Here is a 1841-nt window from a genome sequence, read left to right as displayed (position 1 = left end):
GGGGGGTATTTATATTTTAGCTTTTTGTTTAAGGGCATCCGAGGAAAGAAATGAACGGCGAATCATGACCGCGATGTCTTTTTTCAGATATGGCACTTCATAATAATGATTTTTATCTGTCTGCTGGGATTCTGTATCATTTCGGGCTAGATTGACTTAGTTCGAGCAACCTCGCCTTTAAAGGGATCCAAATTGGGTGGATGGAGGCCGAAAACATTTCCAATCAATCTGCTACATATTGAATATTGATATAATACAAAACGGTTCTGTCTATTTTCTAGAATGAGCAATAAAATACTGTTACAATACTCATCTATTGCACGTTGTTCTCGACAGTTCCCAATGAATTTAAACTTTGGCTGCGTCCACAATGCCTCAAAATAAATGGGAAAAGATTTGCTTCACTGTTAAAATAATTCACCCAATACGATAATAATATTATAGAGAGATCTATATAAGAAAGGACGAAAAAAAAAGCATTCAGTTCCTTCTACAACAAGCCGGCTTCCTACTTTTTAAATATAAAAGTAAACTCCAATCAGAACTACAGGTGTCCAGTAGACGTTTTGTTGCAATGGCATGTGGAAGCTGGGGTTCGATTCTTGTATGGGAAAGTGTTTGTGTCGAGTGTCAATGTCTGTGTGCTGGGGTGTTGTGTGTCTCTCAATGCAGGTTGGCCCTAGCAGGCATGGTCGAAGCACCTCTTTAATCATATAAATTACACTGATACGGCTTTAAAATATTTCTTAAATAAGTTGTAGGATGATATATGGACATTTTTATTGATTTTCTAGATAAGAAATATCCCCGCATAGAATTACAGATATGATTTGAGGCTTAAACTCCAATATTTTTCTGTGGAAAATGCCTGCCTTCGCAACATAGCAAAAATCTAAGATGGCCGCCACGGAGACCAACTTTTTAATAAAGCTAAAAACATTATATTTTAATGCTTCTAATTAGTTTATAATTAGTCTATATCACCTTTGAAAATTAAAAGAAAATCAAATCCCTAGAAAATTCCTCGTATCATGTACATCTCCCTTTAAACCATCACTTCACCGCCTCCCCCTCAACCCCAACCAGGGAAGCGCTTCTAACTAAAGTTGTCTTTAGGCCATTCCCGAGGAGGAGATTTTAAAATTATGTTCTTATGCACAGTAGAATTATAAATGTGCTGATTTATCAACGTCATGCTCCTACTGTGCCAGAACAACATAGGGGGAACTGCTTTTTCTTTCCTTACTATCGTCATTTTCCCTCTACTTCTTTTGTATGTTCGTCACTCTCTTGTTAACTGCTTTTTCCGGGGTGCCTTGATAGTCAAAGAAGACTTTGTGCTGTTGAGGCTAGAGAGGTGAGGAGATAAAGCCTGATTCCCCGTTTGGACTTCTCTGTTGACATCCACCCCTTGTCGCTCATATGACCTTAAGCAGTTGCGAGCGCTGTAAAACCTTACTAAAACTAAAAACCATCACTTCCCTGTGTCTACAGATCCACAAACTGGTCGGCGAACGTGTGAAGGCGTATTGGTGCATCAAGGACTGGGAGTCGACCATGTACAGCCGGCTCTACGAGGTGTACTTACTGCTCCTCATGCTGGTCATTCCTCTGGTCATTATGACATTTGCTTACGTCAGCATCATACGGGAGCTCTGGATGATGGCTTCGCTCAGGTCTACTATGACCAGGTAATTTCTTGTAGTTGCAAAGTCTTAATTTGCCAATATTAGTAGATCTAAATGGAATTATCAAACAAAAAAAAGCAACCCACATACAAAACAACAAATAAAAAATCGAAAAAAAAACAACTGATCCATTTGCCCCCCTTTTTCACACAC

At 39.0% G+C, this 1841-nt stretch overlaps 1 protein-coding gene across 1 annotated transcript in view; it reads left to right on the top strand.

Annotated features, from left to right (window-relative positions):
* The window catches only part of LOC101854709 (QRFP-like peptide receptor), a 152405-nt gene that overhangs the window by 143471 nt on the left and 7093 nt on the right, over nt 1–1841 (top strand). The window contains exon 6 of the mRNA XM_005096018.3: nt 1495–1691. Coding sequence (XP_005096075.2) covers nt 1495–1691 — 197 coding nt within the window. The remainder of the gene's footprint in view (nt 1–1494; nt 1692–1841) is intronic.

The sequence above is a fragment of the Aplysia californica genome, unplaced genomic scaffold, assembly GCF_000002075.1.
Source record: "Aplysia californica isolate F4 #8 unplaced genomic scaffold, AplCal3.0 scaffold00119, whole genome shotgun sequence".
Classification (NCBI taxonomy): domain Eukaryota; kingdom Metazoa; phylum Mollusca; class Gastropoda; order Aplysiida; family Aplysiidae; genus Aplysia; species Aplysia californica.
This window is presented reverse-complemented; position numbering and strand designations above follow the sequence as displayed.